This window comes from Ornithorhynchus anatinus, chromosome X1 (assembly GCF_004115215.2).
Source record: "Ornithorhynchus anatinus isolate Pmale09 chromosome X1, mOrnAna1.pri.v4, whole genome shotgun sequence".
NCBI lineage: Eukaryota > Metazoa > Chordata > Mammalia > Monotremata > Ornithorhynchidae > Ornithorhynchus > Ornithorhynchus anatinus.
Window position 1 is genome coordinate 93,032,942 of NC_041749.1, and position 18,583 is coordinate 93,051,524.

At 40.6% G+C, this 18,583-nt stretch overlaps 1 protein-coding gene and 1 pseudogene across 2 annotated transcripts in view; one reads left to right on the forward strand and one right to left on the reverse strand.

The window, feature by feature from the left end:
* The window catches only part of LMCD1 (LIM and cysteine rich domains 1), an 85,363-nt gene extending 80,126 nt beyond the window's left edge, over positions 1-5,237 (reverse strand). The window contains exon 1 of one of the 2 annotated variants that reach the window (XM_029051742.2): positions 5,017-5,237. Coding sequence is in view for 1 of the 2 variants with exons in the window: in XM_007669652.3 (XP_007667842.1) it covers positions 5,017-5,043 (27 nt within the window). In the remaining variant the exon portion in view is untranslated. The remainder of the gene's footprint in view (positions 1-5,016) is intronic. The other variant, XM_007669652.3, reaches the window with a different exon arrangement.
* Positions 5,238-9,996: 4,759 nt separating this feature from the next.
* Positions 9,997-16,198, forward strand: LOC100076566 (annotated as a pseudogene).
* Positions 16,199-18,583: the final 2,385 nt, after the last annotated feature.

Here is an 18,583-nt window from a genome sequence, read left to right on the forward strand (position 1 = left end):
TCATTTTGAACCAAATAAAAATGTTTACATATTTCAAACTGTAGTCCAATGTGCTGTCTTTTCAAGTGGCTACAATTGATTTTACTATTCTGAAAAGCTGACCAACCCACCCTTCTGCCTTTGACAGGATTTTTTATTTATTTATTTGCCATTTGTTTCTTGTCTCTTCTCCTAAGGAGAGCTATGCAACATCACTTGACTAGCTGCTTGGGCTGCATTTAAGAAGTGCTATCCGTGAGGCAAATGCCATAAATAGCATGTTTCCCCCGGGAAAAAAGTTTCTCTTTTGCCTGCCTAATTCAATATCCTCATAGAGTGCCTCTTTTTAAATGAACCTGAAGGTGGAATTTTTTTTTGAAATTGAAGCTGAGATATGAAGTTTGGAATCAAACTCAGGACTAGAGAAGTTTGTCAATTATCTAACTTTATTTGGCACTAGTTTTCTGAGTACAAGCAGATTGACCTCTCTCTTAATTCAGGATTGTTTTAGACTGCTTGTTACACTAAAACTCTCCTCAAAATGATTGGTAATATGTCAGGTCTAGTCTACACCAATTTCAGAGCAAAGAGGCAGAATGCCAATTAACCAAATAATGCAGGATGTGAATATAGCCCTTTGGGATGAATAAAAACAAAATGGAGATCATTGTTGATTCTCCATTTGACTTTGGGTTGTATAGAATCTTAAAATCATTGAGCTGGAAATAACCTGAAGGTCCAGCCCTCTGCTTCTAGACAGTTGACTGCTTAAGCCACCCAGGATTGGGAGAGACGTGAGATAAATATTGCTGCTATCTCAGAAATTACAGGTCTCCTTTCAGTCACATTTACTTCCTTGAATATGCATCTATATTAGAACAGTCAACCCTTGATTATTCAAGAGTCAACAATCTAATTTATAGATTATTAAGGCTTCTTGTTTCTCCTCCTCTTCCATCCTATTGCTACCCTTTGAGGCTTTCACTGCATATGAGGACCTCCACCAGAGGAAGTTAAAGGGAGAAGAAATGGAACTCAAATCAATTCATTTCCTTTGAGAGTCTAGCCCTGGTCAAAGGTTTAGGCCAAGAAAGGGTTGAAACTAATGGCTAAAACGAGGCCTTTGTGATATCTGTGGGGTTCCACAACAGTCGAATGGAATTTGTCCGTGAACCGACTTCTAGGCAACATCGGCCTGTGGGCGACCAATCAGGAGAGGAGGTGTTCCTGGCTAGGGGTGAGCCAATCAGAAGAGGAGCAGGTGGGGTGGAGTGGATCAAGGAAAAGGGTTTGTTCCTGATGAAAACCAAGTTTGGAAAGATGACCAAAAACCTTTCATCTTCAAGGCTTTCTGATTGCAGACATATTCATATGACAAAAATGTTATATTTAGAAATAGTGGCTGGAATGGATGTTGGTGCTTCAATTTTAGTAGATTCTTTCATAGGGAATTTGGTTCACTTTTGGCCTAGAGACTGCACCTACAGGCATCAATCCAATGTCATAGTAATTAAACCATTTGAGGGACAGCTTAGAATGTTTTTAAGATTAAGGGAGCCAATGTCAATTCACTAGTACTAGTGTTTATGTTGGATTGCTTGCCTGACCAGCATGCCAAGGAGCACAGCAAAGGAATGAGAGGTGAAATCAGGGAAGACTGTATGTAAGACAGAAAGCTGGAGGAGGAAAACAGGAGACAAGATGGAAAAGCTAGGGAAGGACACCAGCTTTACCTTGATCTGACAACTGAGTACAAATAGTCGTCTTGTCTCTATCTTATCTTTCCAAGAAGACCAAAAAAAAAAAAAGAACAAAAAAGAATTTTTCAAGTACCTTAGAATGATCATGATGGAATGGGGATGGCTGAATATGCCAACGAGCAGATATTTTCCTATAGGGTGATTTTGCTCATTTCCAAATTGCCTACATAAATAAGTTTGGCTGAAATGCAGACATTTTTGAGAGCACAAAAATAAAATGATGTTGAAAGCCCACTCTTTAAAGACCTCTTATTTTCCAGGAAGGGTTTTGGTCAGGTCTAAAATGAAAGTGAGAGGTAAAATGGGCTGGTAACACTACCTGCCAACACCAAGAATATTTCCTCACAGAGCCCCTATAAGAAATGGGGGCGGGGGGAAAACCAATATGTGGGACAACAGTACTGGGTGCTGCTACCTTGGAGACATCAGAGGCAAGTGAAAGTCAAGACCTTTAATGGCACTCATTGGCTCCTTTTAGCATCTGTTGATATTTAAATCTATAATACAGGCAGTACACGACAAGATATTTTGAGTTAAGACGAATGAGATTTACAACATTTCTGAGTTTGCTCCCTGTTTTGGCTTTCTTGACACATTGATTCTGACTTTACAACCCCAGAACTAGCCTCTTTGGTACTAGCGGTGATGGCAGGATTCATCTCTACTAACTCTTTTGTATTTTCCCAAGAACAGAAAACAGTTCTCTGCACAGAGTGGGGGTTTAATAAGCACCATTGATGGATTGATGCAGGCAATATTGGGGCGGGGGGGAGGGGGAGGTGGGTAAGGTGTGCCCAGGAGCCTTGGCAAAATGGGGAAGTTCTAATGGGAATGGTGGTAGTAGGAAGGGTGGTTTAAAGAGGATAGAAGGGGGTGCAGAACAGGAGAGGCTGGAAGTGGGGGCTACCCAATTACCAGGAATAGTCCACACATCCATTTTACTTCCGACGAAGCAAATAAGTCAGCCACCCTACAATGGAAACTCTCTGATTCCATATGAATGCATTAATGTAGCTCATCTATAAGTTGCCTGAGTACTCAATTTGGGATAGTTGTGGTAAAACTAGGGTATCCAAACATGGTCAGGCACATCCCCCCCTTATAAGAGTTAGTCTATGATAAAAATTGGTTCCAATTTATAACATTTGGAATTAACAATTTTCAGGAACCCTAATTGTGTCATAAATCCAAGGATTGCCTGTACACTGAATAAACAGTAAAGGCAAATGGTTGAAACAAAGAAGATTGCATGTGGATAAACAATTTCATGTTGGCTATGAATGTTTAGTTGTTAAAATACATCAACAACATTCCATAGGATGTTCTCCCAGTTGAGACACATTGCTAAAATTTTCCTGTCGCACTATAAAAGTCAAATACCACAAATTGTAGTGTATCCGTAAAGAGCTAAACCAGTCCAATATAGAGTGTTCTGCTTTTTTTAATGATTAGATGTGAGTTATTCTTACTTTACATTGTTTCAGCTTCAAAGCTGTTTGAAAGGTTATTCATATTTCAATGCACAGATATGTTTTTCAAAAGTCTTAGGGCACCCTGAAGCCAAACAGTGTGAAGTGTAACAGTTTCAAATGGAAATAAATCCAAGCATCATGACAACTGATGCAGAATTAAACTTCACAAGTATTGAATTATGAATTGCCAACTCTGTTTTTTCTGCCTTTTGGTGTTTTGTCATACTAAGCAGTATTCCATAAACACCACAAGTGGTTTTCAATTGTCCCAGTCCCAAGGTGTATGGAATATCTTTCCCTTCATTTCAACACCCCTGCATGCTTTTTCAAAACCTGTAATTGGATCTTCACAGAAAATAAACGCTTTGTAGGCCAAGGATGTTGGCAGACGTGTGACAAGGAGAAAATGTTCCTTCATTAATCCGGATAATCCAGATCTCCCAAGCAAAGGCAAACAAAATCAAGCCTGCCCCTATACTGACCTGCATGTGGCTGCGGTGTTTGGTTTCTAAACAGAACCCTCCTTCACTTCAGGCATTGACTATAAATCATCTCTTGGTGTTACATAGATTTGATTATCTCAATTTCCAGAGGCTTTTGTGTTTAGCCTCTTTATTTGACTGCATTTGGGGAGGAATTTTCATGCAATAAATATGCTGCTGGAAAAATGAACGAATTGTTTTTGCACCTCAGCAGGTAGTTTTAAGAATAGGATGTGCATGCGTAATTTTGATATATTCTTAAATAGCCAGCAAAATAGAATGTGACCCATGCCATCCTTTAAACCAGATGACCTAAATCCACCTGAATTGCCTACCCACTTTGAAGGAACTATTAAATAATGTTGGGACCATGAAACCCCAACATCTCTCTCTCATTAACAGTCACCACCTAGAAGATTTGGCCCACATGCTGGTTGGCTGTGGCCAGTGTCCCAGAGTAGGTCCAAATTTTGAAGGATTGACTCATTGCAACTAGAAGATTTGAACTACCTGAAGGCCAGTACGCCAGGGTTGGTCTAGATTTTGAAGGATCGACTAATTGCAATCTTATTGTTTGGTCCCCCAGGCAACTGTGGATGTTTAAGGGAAGGTCCCTGCTGAAATATAGCCGTAAATCTTAAATTTCTCTTCAGTTCAGGATATAAGCTCTCCCAGTAGCCCATTACAGGTACGTCGCTGTGTTTTTGAGCTACAAGAGCAGCTGCAGCACTCTAACTCTTTTTTATTTACTGTGACCTGCAATTCTTTACACTGGCTTCTGGGCATCTGGCCAACACTTATGAGAGTGAAATGTGTAATCCCTGGGGAGAGAAATTAGTTCCCTTGTGTTTGAGTTCTGTCGCTGCCAGTGCCAGCAACCAGAGAAGCAGTTTTGGCAGCAGCTGAATTGTGTGGGGAGAAACCACAAGGATGAAGGCAAGAAGAGTACTTCCCTTGGGTAAAATATATTTTAGATGTTTTTTTTTTAACTACTTTTGTAAAAAAAAAAAATGGAGTATAATAAAAACAAGGTCAAGTTCACTCTTAATTAGCATGGCTAGTCAGGAAGAGTAACTTGCAACAGTTTAGAACTTGTTTCAAGCACAAGAATTTCACCAATGGGCTTTGGGACTTTCACTTAAAAGGTTTTCTCCCAAGTCAGTTAATGATGAATTCATTACTGCTACAGTTTGTGTGATGGCAGTGGATTTAGCGAGTTTCAGGGAAACTGAAATGCCTGGCACTTTGGAGAATTCCAGGTAAGCTCTGAGAAAGAGAAAGAGAGCAAAAGAAAGCAACAAGGTAAATAAAATCACAACTCACCTTCTGGACGGCTGGGTTCAGATCCATTACCGGCTTTGCCCTTTTCTTCTTTATTAAAGGAAAATGTCAGGCTTTTCAGCACAATATATTGATAGCTCTGAGGGCTACAATGAGCACTTCTGACAGCAGTTGCCGAATGGCTTATGTTTGAGAGCTGCTAATACTCCAGTTCAAGTTGTGAGCTCTGTACACAACCAGCCTGTTTCATGCTGCTTTAACTGGAGAGTAGAACTCCCTCTAAAACCTTGCCAGCCAATTGAGAGTGATTTCCAAACTTTTCTAGCCAATCCCAGTGAAGGGCTTTTTCCTTAGGTTCCTTCTATCTCTTTCGTCCCTGAGATTAGAAGGGGAGGGGTTGGGAGGAGAGTAGTGTCACCCTGACGTCAGCTCTGAAAGCCTAGCCAGCTGCTGAAGGTTTGATTCACATCTGTCCCACACCACCCGGAGCTGCTGTGGACAGAGACAGGAATTCACACTCTGGATCTTGATTGAATCACATTTTTCCCTACATTTTTCCCCACCCCTGCCTTTGCCTTTAAAGGGAGAGAGAGAAAGAGAGAAAGAAAGTTCAGTTTGTTTGAACTAAACTGGCTTCAGTTTAGAAGCCAACTCATTCAGGGAAGGAGAGAGTATGTGATTGAACCAAAAAATCTTGGTATTTTTAGTGAGCTGAATCCGAAAATAAACTCTGAGCTGAACTCCCCTTCCCACCATTTATGACACATGGTATGGGGTGGTTGTAATCCTGGTATTGATTCAAAGTCGACTCATATTTTCCAACCCCGAGAATATTTTCTTGTAATCAGAGGGATGCAGTGACACTCCATCTCTAGGGGTAATTTATGATTTGCTAGAATCAGACTGAGGGGCAAGTAATTAAAATGTCTGTCAGGAAACACAGACGTCCTTTAGATAATATCACCCTATAAACCAATTGTGTGCTTCCAAAGCAGATTGATTGGCACCCTCATCCATTCATGGCAGATATAGAAGTCAATTTTAACTGCATGAGATGACTTTAGTCCTCAGAAGCCTTGAGAGATTTAGAAGGGAGAGTCTAAGAGGATGAAGAAAGGAAAGATTTAGAGGAGGAAGATTATTTTTCCCCCCTTGGCTCTGTATGAGCTTAGCTGCATAGTTCACAGTGCTTGGGACTTTGAGATCAAATTCCTGTGCTGCTCTTTGGATCCATACTGATAATAATTATGACTTTTTTTTCAGTGCTTTCTATATTCCAAGCTCTGTACTAGGTGCTGCGGTAGATACAAGTTAATCCAGTTGGACAAAGTCATTGTCCCACATGGAGCTACCAGTCTAGATGAGAGGGAGAACAGATATTTTAAAGATGAGGAAACTGAGGCACAAAGAAGCAAATTGATTTGCCCAAGGCCACAGAGCTGGTAAGTGGCGGAGTCAGGATTAGAATCCAGATCCTCTACCAGGCCCGCACTCCTTCCACTAGGACACTGCATCTCAGTTGGTCATTAATAAAATAGTTTTCCTTTCATGTCCTATTTCAAAACTACAAGTAATATCTTAAGGGCTTTCAGAGTGCCACTTATTCATGTTGGACAGAATGTTACACACAATTTCTCCTGAGAGTGTGGCTCCTGCTTGCTTGCAGATTTTGCTCCTCATTCCCTCCCAGATGGTCATTGCCTGAATTCAGAATTTAGTAATAGCACCAACCAAGTTGAAAACTTACAGTAACCCAACCACATGATCCAGTTACTTTTACTGTGAATCCAAAATATGTCGCTTAGGTTCAGTGTGTGTTTTATTTACCAAGATTGATTCTCCAAATGAAACCCTTTTTTTGGCCAGTCTAGTACTAAACATACCATTATATTTGTAGACAAGTATTCTTTGCACAGTTTCTGGAAAAGAAAACAACAACTCGTGATTTAATTCTGAGAACTGCATTTACCCTTACATATTTTACCATCTCTTCCTCCTTTACAGTTGTATAATTGATTATATCCACTGTATCCCCCTTTTTTGAAATAGGAGCATAAACACAGTCATGGCCAAAGTGAATAAGTGGTTATTACATATCCAGCTCACCTAGGCTAGGACATGTTATCTATCAACCACCTGGATGTCAACTCTTAGAACATTAAGACTAGAAAATGTCTTACCTGGTACTGAGCAGGAGTGGTGTGGAGAAGAGGCAGAAAGAAGAGCAAATACTCTCAATCTTTGTCGGTCACATGGTTGTTTAGGGCAGGGACAATTAGAACTGTTGTGACCAACTTTGGCAGTCATTCACTGTTTGAACACATGTCCACACACGAAGGTGGGGTGATATGAAATCCTTATACAAACAAACACTAGCCAAGATAAGCATTGACTGATGAGGATAACATCCCCATGAATATCCCTTTCAGTGGCAGGTCTTCAGAGAACAATAGAATCATGTGCAAGGGCACAGAGCCCAAAGCCACTGTAGTTTGGAGATGTTTCTGCTAAATAGAAGACAGTAGTAAAATGTATTTTCCCCAAAACAAAGGGGAAAGAACCAAAATGAAGTCACTTCCTTGTGTGTCCTTAAGCAACTCTTCATCCTCCCCATCCTACTAAATTGTAATTTGGGTTTCCTTAGCATCTTTTTAGAAAAGCTCAAAAAGCAGCCGATATGGGTTTGTCTTTTAGAAAGAGTGAAACCGAGGTTCAGAGCAGAGGAGTAACTGGTTATTGGCTTCACATTCCATCTATCCTCCTTTGTCATTTGGATCTCTCCTCCACAGGCTGGGACAGGGAGCAGAATGTTGAAGGAAATTATTTCCAGTCACTCAACCCATTTTCTTATGCATCAACTTCATCCATGACTGCCTAAGTTGATGAAGTCTCCTTATACTCTAGGTATTTTTTGGGACAATGTAGAAATTCCCAGTTTCAAGTATCTTCAAGGATTAGAGTTCTTCAACATGGCTAGATATTCTCTGTTTTAGGGCGGTGTCTAGAAGAGTGACTTTTCAACCAGTTATATGGGTGCTTCATTTCCCTTCAAATGGTACCATACTATGTTTGGTACTGTTCATAATGTGTTGGGGGGAGGGGGACGGAGTTTTCTCTAGAGGAGGGGAATGTGAGGAGACTATCATTTCAATGTTCATGGTGTTGGCGGATTTCGGGCAAAAAGGGAGAGGCCACAGGTAGAAAATCAAAAGAATTAAATCTCAACCTAAAACATTTCTGAATACTTTCATCACTCCTCAAAAACTTCCAGTGGTTATCCAATTTCTTATACATCAAGCAGAAACTCCTTACCATTGACTTCATGGCTCTCCCTGATCTTTGCCCAACATGCATATCCGCTCACCTTATCCACTCTTCACCAATTCACACCCTTCAATCCTCCCACACCCATCTTCTAATTGTACCCTGCTTTTGACTTTCCTGCCTCTGGTTCCTTGTTCACACTGTCTCCCCTGCCTGGAACTCTCTCCTGCCCCAAAATCTGTCAGACTACAACTCTTTCCATTTTCAAAGCCTTCCTAAGCTCACACCTCCTACAAGTAGCCTTCCCAGATTAATTTACAACACTTCCAGTGGTCAGGAGTCACCCTTAGCACTTACAATAATAATAATTATTATGGTATTTGTAAGCCCTTACAATGTTCCAGGCACTGTTTTAAGCTCTGGGGTGGATACAAGAAAATCAGGTTGTATATAGTCCCTGTCCCATGTTGAGCTCACAATCTCAATCCCCATTTTCCTGATGAGGTAACTGAGGCACAGAGAAGTGAAGTGACTTCCCCATGGTCACACAGCAGAGAAGTGGCGGAGCTGGGATTAGAACCCATGACCTTCTGACTCCCAGGCCCATGCTTAATCATATCCATTCTCAGCACTTGTGTATATATCTATATTCAATTTCACAATAGATCATTTATTCAGCCATTTCATCTAGACGTACTCATGCTACTTCTTGCTGTATTTGTGTTCATATTACTCATGCTACTTCTTGCTGTATCTGTGTTCATATTTCTCCCTCCACTACGGATAAGTGATTTATACATGCCTCCCTCCCCCATTACATTTTAAATCCCCTGAGGGCAGGGACTGTTTCATTTATTTTTGCTGTGGCCTCTCAACCACTTTGTACAATGCTTTGCAAACAGTAGGCACTCAATAAATACCATTGATTGATTGATTGTATCATTAATAATTCTTTTGGCAGTCTCATTCTATATCTCTTCTAGAGGAAGTTTTACTTATTTTAAGGAGTAGAGAACTAAGAAGTAAATTTAATAATGATGTTTATCACCCACCCAATAATTTTCTGTCCCTACGATGTAAATGAAAAGAAAGTCTCATTCCCATTCAGAGTTTATACAGGCACAACTGTTTCTTTCCTGATTACACTCAGGTTTGCTATTACACATATTTTCACCATGTGCTACTGATAGAATGCTACTGAGGAATTCAGGAACATTCTTCTGACAACGCACATCTGCCTGGTTACAACACAATTCAGTAACCGAAGACAAAAAGTATTTTGCAATTTTGTGCAAAATCAAAGAATATGTACTCTACAGTGCTGGTTTTCTATAACACAAGGTTCTTCATGAACTCAACTGACAAGATTTGGGAGAACTGACTGTATTTGTTAAGATTCTCAAAAATTGTTTTTGGAAGTGGCATAATAAAACTCTGAAAAAGTGAATGTACAGAGCACTATTTCAACAAAATGTTATTGGTTCTTAATATCTCCTCTCTCCTCCCCTCTGTCCACATATTTCTTTAGGGACACTCAAGCCCTCTCTTTGTCCTTAGTCCTTCCAAGGAAAGCAGGCTTCAAACTGAATTAATAAATTCTGTTCTATTATGAAATCAAAAAATCCTGACATAACTGTGAATTGTGAATATTTCAATATTTCCTGCTGTGAAAAATAGCAGAAAACTCAGTAACAGGTAGTGCAGAGAGGTGGTGAAAGGGAGGGGAAAATTTCCCACTTCCTATTAGGATTTCAAATGATGGTCAGGGAAAGAGACAAGCAAGAGAAAACACAAGAAAAGCAAGGTGAAACTCAGCACCAGTACATGAAGACACATATGCATACCCCCACAGAGGAAACTTACACATATCTAGACAACTAATGAAACATACATGTACACACACATAGGAAAATAGAGAAAAGCCAAAATCCACAAATACAGATACATGAACATGCTTTTTAAGTATATATTTTCCCTACTTACCAAAGCCATATTTTTACTTCTGAAAAAATTTGAGACCTTATCCTTTAATTTCCATTAACCCTAAGTCCCATTAACTCAATGACACATAGAAGAGTCTTAATGTCATGGTGTTCTCCAGAAACAAAACTTCAGGGTTTTTACTCTTCTTTCAAAAAATAAATGAAAAGCCCTAGAGAGAGATTTGGGCTCCTTTCCTTTCCTTTCCTTTCCTTTCCTTTCCTTTCCTTTCCTTTCCTTTCCTTTCCTTTCCTTTCCTTTCCTTTCCTTTCCTTTCCTTTCCTTTCCTTTCCTTTCCTTTCCTTTCCTTTCCTTTCCTTTCCTTTCCTTTCCTTTCCTTTCCTTTCCTTTCCTTCTTTCCTTTCCTTTTTTCTTTCCTTTTTTTTCCTTTCCTTTTCTTTCCTTCTTTTTCTCTCTCTCATTCTCTTGCTCTCTCTCACTCCCTCTCTATTATATTTATTGAGTGCTTACTGTGTGCAGAATACTATATTAAGCACTTGGAAAAGTACCATATAACAGAGTTGGTAGATGTTCCCTGCCTTCAATGAACTTACAGTATAGAGGAGGAGACAGACATTAAATAAATATGGATCTGTACATAAGTGTTGTGGGGCTGAGGGAGGGATGAATAAAGGGTGCAAATTCAAGTGCAAAGGTGATGCAGCAGGGAGTGGGAGAAGAGCAAATGAATGCCTAGACAGGGAAGGTTTCTTTGAGGAGATGGGCCTTCAATAAGTCTTTGAAAGAAGTTGGGGAGAATGATGGTCTGTAGGATATGAAGAAGGAGGATGTTCCAGGCCAGAGGCAGGACTTGGGTGAGAGGTCAATGGTGAGATAGATGAGATTGAGGTACAGTGAGGAGGTTGGCATTAGAGGAGCAAAGTTTGCAGGCTGGGTTGTAGTAGGAAATCAAGGAGGTAAGGTAGGAGAGGGCAAGGTGATTGAATGCTTTCAAGTTTCAAACTGCACCTGGTGACTTTGCATGTCTGTTTAGACCATTCATTCATTTATTCAATTGTATTTATTGAGCACTTACTGTTTGCAGAGCACTGAACTAAGCACTTGGAAAGTACAGTTCAGCAGTAGAGACAATCCCTGCCCATAACGGGCATGCAGGAATCCTCTGGTCAAGAATTGCAGTCTCTCCCCATATTTCTTCTTCATCCACAATTAAGAGCCCAAATTTGAACTGTGCTTCCCAGATCGGATGGTGGGTAGTAGTGCTCTAGGCATAGGTAGATCATGATCTACACTGTATTTTGCTTGGGCCTATAGCAGAGAATCAAGCTCATTTACTCAATCACCATTCGATTCCTACTTTTTAAGAGAACCTAAGACCCAGAGGCAAAGTGTTTTAAAATTACTACGGTAAAAGCCTGATGATATTGTTTTCCATTATGTTGTGTCATGTTCATTTTGATATTTTCCACCCAAAGGTTTATAAACACAGTTATGTGGTAAAATTTTCCCATATGTAACATTCAAATAACACTGCCTCTTGGAAAAGATGAGGAAGTATTACCTGTTCATTCATTCAATAGTATTTATTGAGCGCTTAATATGTACAGAGCACTGTACTAAGCGCATGCAATGTACAATTCATCAACAGATAGAGACAATCCCTGCCCAATAACGGGCTCATAGTCTACCTGTTGAAGACAGTCATCACGTTGACTTTATTCAGATAGTCCAAAGTGTCTGTGGTTATGTATACTGGTCTGGAATATTCAGAATTAGAAAATAGAAATTTATGATGAGGGAAAAACTGGAAAATGGCAGGAAACTACTAAAATGCACTTGTATTTACAAGATCTTTATCTTCTTCAGATGAGAGTGTCTTTCTCCAAGATTCTTAGCATGGAAAATTGAGTTTGCAATTAATGGGTTTTCAATTCGTCTTGGAAATCAGTTACAGATTACTGTTGTGATGAGTTGTCTTTTATCCAGATTTACAAATACCAAATTGATGCTACTCTTCGCAGCTTCCAAGAAATTCCAGTTCCAATGATTGCAATAGAATTGTTTTGAGAAATGTAACCTGCATAGTGACCAGGCTTGACTCAAATTCCCCAATTTGTGACCAGAGAGGTTATAGTAGAAAGTCAATTATCTGAGCACCTGTTTTCTAATAATAATAATAATTGTAGACTATAAGCTCATTGTGGGCAGGGAATATGTCTATCAACTCTGTTCTATTGTATTCTCCCAAGGGCTTAGTACAGTAATAATAATAATAATTACAGTATTTGTTAAGCGCTTACTATATGACAAGCACTGTACTAAGCGCTGGGGTAGATACAAGGTAATCAGGTTGTCCCACGTGGGGCTCACAGTCTTAACCCCCATTTTTACAGATGAGGTAACTGAGGCATAGAGAGGTTAAGTGGCTTGCTCAAAGTCACACAGCAGACAAGTCAAGGAGCAGGGATTAGAACCCACGACCTCTGCCTCCCAAACCCATGCTCCTTCCACTAAGCCAAGCTGCTTCTCAACAAGCAGTACTCTGCATACAGGGAGCACTCAATGAATACAATGTATTGATTGGTATTAGTTAAGCATTTACTATATGTAAACATTGTTCTAAGTGCTGGGGTTAGAGGCAAGATAATCAGGTAAAGCACAATTCCTGTCCCCTTTGGGGCTCATAGTCTAAGTAGGAGTAAGACCAGGTGTTGAATCTCCATTTCGCTTTTGAGGAAACTGAGGCACCAAGAAGTTAAGTGACTTGGCCAAGGTCATAGAACAGGCAAGTGACAGAGTCAGAATTAGAACCCAGGTATTGAGTTCCATTTTGTTCAGTTATCCAAAGCTCTAGTAATCTGATCTAGCCCCAAACCCAATTACTTTGGGTAACTGGGTTTTTATTATAGTGCTTTCTGCATCAGCTGAGGTAGCTGATTTTATTTTGTGGTATTTTATTTTATGGTAACATTTTATTTTATTTTCCTGCCCACATACCTCTTGCAGGAAGAGAGTGAGCAGGCTTCAAATATAAAGGATGGTCCATTTCTAAATCTTATTTTCAAGGATGAGCAGTGTTTGTTCCTTCTTTCATTTAAGGAATGGTTCATGCAAAAGCAAATACTGAGACTATTCTAGAATAGTTAGGATGTTATGGGACAAATTCCAAAGTCAGTATATCATGGAGCGCTTCTCAATGATTACTGTGTGCTACACTTGGTTAACAACATATGAAGACAGAGTCTTTCTGACTAAGCCCAGCAGTGTCTCTTTAGTAATCATTTCTGGAAATGCACAGTGAGCTCACAAATGGGAAATTAAGATACTCAGTTATCAGAAACCAAACAGCAAGAGATCTTGAGTTTCCTGATGAGTCACAATGCAAGATCAGGCAGTTGCCCTGCAGTGATGTCCTTAAAATGTTTTCTTCTGCAGTGCAGGATGAGGTCAGAAGCCATGAAAAAAACATCCTGCATCGTGATATGAAAAAAGGAATTTGATCGATCACTGTTAAAATCCTACAGGATAACTGTTTCTTTAATAGACAGCTCTTTTTCCCTTCTGAAGGTGAAGATAAAGAGAATGTGCCTCTTAGATGGTCTGGGTTCCCTGGTGGCTGGGAAACTTGATTAAGCAACCTTCAAAACCAACCCCTCAAAATAATGCTGCACTTAATAAATAGTCCACTGAGAGAAATCTCACTGAGAGGGAGAATGCAGAGATGGGGCAGAGGGGTTGGAAAAAGTGTGAACAATCAAGACTCAGCTTTATTTGTTCTAAGCCTAACTTTTTTCAGGGACTGGGTCTGTAAGAAGAGTAATTTGCATGGCTCACTTAATCAGAGGTTTATCTCTCTGCTCCCAGGAAGAAACTCAGCCAAGTAGAGGGCTCCTGGGATTGAAGGAAGTCTTAAGGCCAACCTGTCTTTTCACCTTCAAATTGATGTCAATCTACTAAATTGACTTGAATTCCCCCATAGTTTTAGGGGTAAATATACAAATTTGGCAGGGTACTACTATCTCAATAGAGTTATATAGCTGAAGTTATTGCAAACACTTATCAGTCACCATGATATTTTAGTTTATGGCATAATACCCACGCACAACCTCATAGATCTAACCTTACCTCATGCAAAGAAATGGGCTCATTCTTATAACTTAAGGAACAAGAGAAGCAGCATGATGTAGTGGTTAGAGCATGGGCCTGGAAATCAGAAAGTCATGGGTTCTAATTCTGGCTCAGCCACTTGTCTGCTGTGTGACCTTGGGCAAATCACTTAATTTCTCTGTGCCTCATTTCCCTCATCTGTAAAATGGGGATTGAGTCTGTGAGCCCCACGTGGGACAGGAACTGTGTCCAACCCGGTTTTCTTGTGTCCACCCCAGGACTTAGTACAGTGCCTGGCAGCATAGTAAGTGCTAAACAAATACCATAATTATCATTATTATTCTTATATATTAAGCACTGTCCAAAGCACTAGGATAGGTAGATACAAGAGGTATGTCTGTCAAGTCAGACACAGTCCCTATCCTACATGGTGCTCACAGTCTAAGGGCAGGAAGGAGAAAAGGTATTTAATCTCCATTTTATAGATGAGGAAGTTGAGGCATAGAAAACTTATGTAATTTGCCCAAGTCACACAGTACGTAAGTGGCAGAGGCAGGATTAGAACCTAGGTCCCCTGTCTCCCAGGCTCATACCCTTCCCACTTGGCAACCCTGCCTAGTTCAGAAGCTAATACCCATTAACAGATAATGGAGAATCACCTTTCCTTGCTGAGTTAGCACAAGTGTTTTCTCAAGGTCCTAGTGTCTGGAGAATCACCTTTTGATATGCGAGGGAGTCTGGAGGAGCTTTTGGTTAACTGTAACCTCATCCTCTAGACTGTAGGTTTGTTGTGGGCAGGGAATGTGTCTACCAACTCTGTTACCATTGTACTCTCCTGAGCACTTAGTACAGTGCTCTGCACACAGTAAGCGCTCAATAAATTCAATTGATTGATTGATGGAGAAGAGCCCAAAGAGGATGTGTGTAGCTAATAAGGCTGGTCCTTAGTAGGTAAGCTTTGATGTGTGACAACCTGGGAGATGGAGAGTCGGTGTTAAGGAGTTTAAATTACTTTCTGGCTGATCTCTGAATCATTGGCAGTCTGGCTGGGTCATGGCAGGTCCTGGACCTGCTTCAGACCCTGCTGCGCATTAGCCTGACCAACCCGATGCCCACCCTTGAGTCCAAGAGGATGGATAGAAGACAGAGAGGAAGGCGAAGGGGTAGATTATGTGGCAAAGGGTATAAAGTTCAGAGGCATAGGGGAAACCGTTCCTGTTTAGGTTTTGAGAGAGGTTATACCTTGCTTTTTCTGCATCTCCCAATATATGTATTCAGTGACAGTTTCTGGTGTCAGCATGTGCCTCTAGGTCTTAGGGGACTGCAGTACCTTATGGACTTGGTCCAAGTCCACCCTACTCATTCAGTTGATTTGACCCAGTATTTCATGCGAAGGGCATGGCAATCCAGCGCATGAAGGTAGACTACAGGATCCATTTAGTAGAGGAGGGTGTAGGTACCTTCGATGCTAAAGTAAATGTTGAGGTTCAGTTAGATTCAGAACTGGCCAGTGTGGCAATTGAAAAAAATGGCAACACTATTACAAACTCCTTCTATGATCTGATAAGCGTGGTAATTCTTTGCAAACCTATTCCCTTTTGTGTGTGTGTGGAAAGTCTATTCCAAAGCACATGCTCCTCCATGAAGAGTTGGTTTAGTACTACACGGATATCAGGTTTTGGGGTTACCTGGTGGATCCAGCCAAGCTTCCTGAAGCCAGACATAACTAGCCAGAATATATGGCTACATTTTGCCAGGTATCACTAAGGATGAACTTTTCAAAATGCTAAGCACCCGCAAAGACCCAAGGCCGATTTTCTTTGGTTTTGTTCCAGGTTAGGTGGTGAATATACCCAAACAGAAAATCTTGAAGTCTACAGATGAAAATCTATTGATGTACTATAGCTCTTGAATCCTGGGCCCAGAAGGTAGTTGTAGGAGTTCTGGAAACATTCAGGATATTTTTTGCAGCTTCTTCCCATTTAACCAGTTTTGTCATAGTATAAATTTCTTGGATAGTTGCTCTCCTTTTTGCTTTTTCTGTTAAGTCAAGAGGTAACACATTTAAGAAAATAACTCTTAAATTTTAAGTAGTTTCAATTTATTTAAATGGACAGATTCATTTTTGTGGTGGCCAACAGTTTGAATTTACATGTTGTCAACACCCACTCTCTCCACTTCCTCTCCTCTAATTCTCTCTTGATCCCCTTCAATCTGGTTTCTTCCCTCTTCACTCCATGGAAACTGCTCTCTTTATGGTCACCAGTGACCACCTTCTTGACAAATCTGATGGCCTCTATTCCATCCTAATTCTAGACCTCTCAGCTGCCTTCAGCACTGTGGACCACCCCTTATACCTTCTATACCATCTATACGCTGATAATTCCCAAATTTACCTCTCCAGCCCTGATCTCTCTCCTTCTCTACAGTCCTACATTTCTTCCTGCCTTTGGGACATCTCTACCTGGATGTTGTGCCAACACCTCAAACTAAACATGTCCCGAACAGAACTCTTTACCTTCCCACACAAACCCTGTCCTCCCCCTGACTTTCCCTTCACTGTGGACAATACCACTACCGTCCCTATCTCACAAGTCCATAACCTTGGCATTGTCCACGCCTTACCTCTCTCATTTGCACCACATATTCCATCTGTCACCAAATCCTGTAAATTTGTTAATCCAAGCATTTCATTCATTCATTCATTCAATCATATTTAATGAGTGCTTACTGCGTGTAGAGCACTGAACTAAGTGCTTGGAATGTACAATTTGGCAAGAGATAGAGACAATTTCCCCTATCCCGCCTTGATTACTGCATCAGTCTCCTTGCTGATGCCCTGCCTCCTGTCTCTTCCCACTTCAGTCCATACTTCGCTCTGCTGCCCAGGTCATTTTTCTAAAAAAAAATTCAGTCTATTTCTCTCCACTCCAGTACTTGCCCATCCATCTCCAAATCAAACAGAAACTCTTTGCCATTGACTTTAAAGCACTCAATCAGCTTACCCTCTCCTACCTTACTGATCTCTGACTAATGATCTCTTTTTCTTACTCAGTCCCCAGAGTTGTTTCCTCTAGTGCCAGCTTGCTCAGTGTGCCTTGATCTCTTCAAATCCTAAAGCAATCCCTTGCTTCTGTTCTCCCTTTGGCCTGGAATTCTCTTCCCTCATATATGGCAGACCTCCACTCTTCCCAAGCTTCAAAGCCCTACTAGAATCACATCTCCTCCAAGAGATCTTCCCAAACTAAGCCCTCATTTCCCTTACACCCTCTTCCTTCTATGTCGCTTATTCACTTGCACTTGGAGCCCTACCCTTTAAGCACTTTAAGCACTTTAATCACCTCACCCTCAGCCCTGCAGCACTTATGTACTCCTCCCCTCCCCATTCCCTCTACTCCCTCCCTCTGCTCTACCCGCTTCCCCACCCCATTATTTTATTAATGATGTGTATATATCTATAATTCTATTTATTTTTATTGATGCTATTGATTCCTGTCTACTTGTTTTGTTTTGTTTTCTGTCTCCCCCTTCTAGACTGTGCGCCTGTTGTTGGGTAGGGATTGTCTCTATCTGCTGCTGAATTGTACTTTCCAAGTGCTTAGTACAGTGGTCTGCACACAGTAAGTGCTCAATAAATATGATTGAATGAATAAATAAATGAATGAATAATACCATCTCTGTCACTTCATTCATTCAATCATATAATCATATAGTGCACTATACTAAGCACTTGGAAAGTACAATATAGCAATGAAGAAAGACAATCCCTGCCCTCAGTGGGCTTACAATTGTCTGATGTGTGACCTCGGGCAAGTCACTTCACTTCTATGTGCCTCAGTTACTTCATCTCTAAAATGAGGACTGAGACTCTGAGCCCCCTGTGGAACAGGGACCATATCCAACCCAAATCGCTAAATCCACCCCAGCTGTTAGTACAGTGCCTGTCACACTTAACAAATATCACAATTATTATTTGTTATTAGAGTGGGAGCCTCATGTGGGAAAGGGACTGTGTCCATCCTGTTTATCTGTTTATCTTGAATCTTCTACAGTGCTTTGCACACAGTAAGTACTTAACAATTACCATAATTAGAATTATTTGAAGAGTGAGTGTTTGGGGCAAGGAACTGGATGATATTAAGTGATGGGCTTAACAGCTTTAGTTCATGGGATTTAATCCTCCTCTTAAAGATCTACCGAGTTACCAATTCAGGTAGCCAAGAAATCCTTCCTCTTGCCTAACCTAAATTGCTTTTGCTGCAGCATAACTCATCTCCGGTTTTTCCCTTCAGATTCA